This window comes from Eimeria tenella, genomic scaffold (genome assembly GCF_000499545.2).
Source record: "Eimeria tenella Houghton genomic scaffold, Eth_scaff1181, whole genome shotgun sequence".
Taxonomy (NCBI): Eukaryota; Apicomplexa; class Conoidasida; order Eucoccidiorida; family Eimeriidae; genus Eimeria; species Eimeria tenella.
The window spans coordinates 1-3,180 of record NW_013543652.1 but is presented as its reverse complement, the minus strand read 5'-3'; the positions used below and the strand labels follow the sequence as shown (position 1 = coordinate 3,180).

At 58.3% G+C, this 3,180-nt stretch overlaps 2 protein-coding genes across 2 annotated transcripts; one reads left to right on the top strand and one right to left on the bottom strand.

Annotated features, from left to right (window-relative positions):
- Window positions 1-521: 521 nt before the first annotated feature.
- Window positions 522-1,447, top strand: ETH_00035375 (uncharacterized protein; the record flags this gene model as incomplete). Its single annotated transcript, XM_013378926.1, has 2 exons — window positions 522-628; window positions 748-1,447. 2 exons carry the CDS (start codon window positions 522-524, stop codon window positions 1,445-1,447), a joined length of 807 nt encoding a protein of 268 aa, XP_013234380.1.
- A 1,408-nt stretch (window positions 1,448-2,855) lies between these two features.
- ETH_00035370 (hypothtetical protein, conserved, putative) lies at window positions 2,856-3,134 on the bottom strand (the record flags this gene model as incomplete). The annotated part of the gene is made up of 1 exon (XM_013378925.1): window positions 2,856-3,134. The coding sequence occupies one exon, from the start codon at window positions 3,132-3,134 to the stop codon at window positions 2,856-2,858; it is 279 nt and encodes a 92-aa protein (XP_013234379.1).
- Between the last annotated feature and the right edge of the window lie 46 nt (window positions 3,135-3,180).

Genomic DNA, 3,180 nt, shown 5'->3' with positions numbered 1-3,180 from the left:
GGCCTTTGCTGTTGAAGGCCAAATCTGAAGGCTCAAATCGCGGCCCCCTAACCAATTAGATTGTAAACTTAAGTTTTTATTTATGGGAATTTAAAATTCATTGATAAAGGGTGAAAAAATCATAATAGGCGGTAAAAAGGAGCCCCGCAGCAGCAGGAGCAGCAACCGACAGCTGGCGAGCTGCCGCGTGCGTGGGCTCTCGAGGCTGACCTGCGAGGCTCGCCTTGGCTAGTCTGTCTCACTTTATATTTTAAGTTCTTTTTACTTCGAATCAATTTTGAATTGAATTTAAGTTTGATTTAAATTCAACTAAAGCCTTTCTTTGCGTCATCTTTGCCGTTACTCTGCGATCGCCGCCACTGAGCATCCCAAGGCTCTACCCGCCCTCTGTATTAAAAATCGCCGTTTTCGCGGCTTTTCCACCCCTGTCTTGGCGAATAAAGAGAGCATCAGATTAAGAGAGACTTCAGGATTCTGTTGCCTCTTTTTTTGAGCCCAATATCCCCACTTTTCCCCTCAAAATGATTCAAACAGGCCCTCATTCCAGCGGCCGCGGCGCGAAGCTCGTGCACTCCCGGCCAGCGCCCTCAGCGCCTGCTGCTGAGGCCTCACCCCAAAGCCAAGAAACGTAAGTGAAAAACTCTTTGCTGCTTTATTTTCTTTATTTCCCTCCTTAGTTCTTGTTTAGCTGCAGAGCGCTTCAAGTCTGCAGCAGCAAGAAGTGCCTTTCGTGCCTTTTTGCTTCAGAAGAAGCCCCAGCTTGCTGGGAAGCGAGAACCCCAAGGACGTCCCTGGTGCTGCAGCAGCAGCAGCAGCAGCAGCAGGAAGCCAGTCAGAGTCGGAAGCAGCAGCGCCTGCTGCACTGCGTCTGCCGCGGATTCCCTCGCTGCGGGAGCCGCTGCCGAAGCGGAGGCAGTCGCGCCTGGAGAAGTATTTGGCTAGTCGAGACCAGTACATGGGGAAGTACACAAGACTTAGCATTTATTTCAAAGTTGCTGCTCGCATGGGCAACTGCAGCTGCAGCAGCAGCGCCGAGAGCGACAGCGGCAGCAGCAGCAGCAGCGAAACCACGCGCCGCCGACGCCCCCGCAGCAGCAGCAGCAGCGCAGCGCAGCAGCAGTCCTCCTACAGAGAAACCAGGCTGGCCACTCCTAGGGAACATAGGGGGCCCCCTTCCCCGGGTACCCAGGAGGGGGGCCCCCATAAGAAGCGCCGCTCTCTGGACTCTTTTGTCCACGCAGTAGCAGAACAGCTCACAGCTTCCCCCGCAGCCCGGGGAGGCCCCCCCAGCCAAACAGGGGGGGCCCCCAGGGGGGCCCCCGGGGGCCCCAGGACCCCCCAGTCGGACGCTGAAGCCGAGACCCCCCAGGCCCCTCAAGAAGACCCTGAAGAGGCCTATGACGCGGACTACGAGAGCGACGCAGGAGAGTACGACGAGTTCTTCTAAAGCTGCTGCTGCAGCAGAAGCAGCCGCGGCCACAGCAGTAACTGCTGCTGCTCGAGCCATATCGACTATGACATGCCAGGGTCTATTGTTCGGCTCGTCACATGCTTGGCCAGCAGGCTAGAGCTAGCTAGCTAGCTAGCTGGCTAGCTGGCTAGCTCGTCGTCCCTAACTAGCCTTCCAAATTAGACCAGCTGGGCTAGCCATGACTCGGCTTTCAGCTATCTTTTTAAATCTAAACTTCCACTTTTTGAGCCAACTGCAGATTGCTTTTGGGCTTTTAACTGACTGGCTGCAGCAGACACTTGCGCCTCCTCAGGTGTCTGTACACCTCAGCAGCACAGAGCCACTAGTCTACGTAGACCCCTAAATCCTAAACCCTAGTAATACCACAAACTGAGAAAAACTGTTCTGTAAACGAGGAGAGGCAGCTGCCTGGAGGGGACAGTCTTGGCTCTCCTCCCGGCTGTCTCCTGAAGGGAGACAGACGCGGGGCCCCCTGCTGCTGCGCTGCAGCAGCAGCTGCTACTGCTGCAGCAGCAGGGGCCCCGTAGCCGACCTGTCTGATGCATCCCGAGACCCGAGGTCCCCTCCGCTTAAACTCCACCACACACTGCATTCAACTCAGCCCCCTGCCGCGGGGGCCCCCTTGTTGCTGGGGGGCCCCCGGGGGCGCGGGGGGCCCCCTGGGTACCGGGGGGGCCCCCGAAGGCGCCGAGGGCCCCCTTTGCTCCACGGGGCCTTGCCGTGGCTCCCGAGGTCGCCTGGGGCCCGGGAGGCCCCTCCGGGGCCCCCCAGGCTCCCCTAAACAACCAAGGGTCACTAAAAATAGTGAGATGAACAGCCCCGCTGCACTGTGATAATTCAAAGGGACTTTTTCTATCCACAAAGATCTTTACAGTCCCTACGCCTGTGGGGCACCCCAGGGAGCTCCTGCCTGTGTCTTTGGCCCCAGCCTTTCTGGCTCGGGGCCCCACACCGGCTTTGCTGCGCTGTGTGCTGCTGCTGCTGCTGCTGCAGCTGCTGCCGCTGAAGCTGCTGCCGCTGGCTGGGGCCCCGCCCGCGGGCAGCCGCAGCCGCGGGTCTTGCGTGTTCATTTTTTGCATGCAGCCCCAAAGTAAAAGAATGCATCCACTCTTCTATAAACACAGGCTGCTTAATAATATACTTCTGAAATATTTGCACTCAGTCCCCCGCGCAGCGTGCACCCGCAAAGACCCAAAACAAAGCCCAGCCGCAGCTAGCAGCAGCCAGCAGCAGCTAGCAGCAACCAGCCGCAGCTAGCAGCAACCAGCCGCAGCTAGCAGCAACCAGCAACAGCCAGCAGCCGCTAGCAGGAGCCAGCAGCAGCTGGCAGCAGCAGCAGCAGCCGCAGCAGCAGCAAGGAGCAACAGCGCTGGGTGCTGCAGGGTCAGACGGCGACGAGTTTGGCTGCGCGGAGCATTTTTTCGAGGAGGTCTTTTTGCTGCCGGACGGGGAGGCTGCTGGGGAGAGTGTTCTGCAGAATGAGAGCAGCAAGAGGAGCGGAGAGCGGCAGCAACTGCTGCTCCGTGCTGCAGCTCTCTGCCAAAGACAAACACTTCGAAAGACATGCAAACTCTTCCTCAGGCTCTATCACGTAGTAAGGCACCCAGCTCAGCAGACACACGTCCCGCAGGTCCCGCAGCAGCGCGCAAACAGCGGCTTTCATCAGCTGCAGCCTGCTGCTGCTGCTGCTGCTGCTGCTGCTTTTCTTT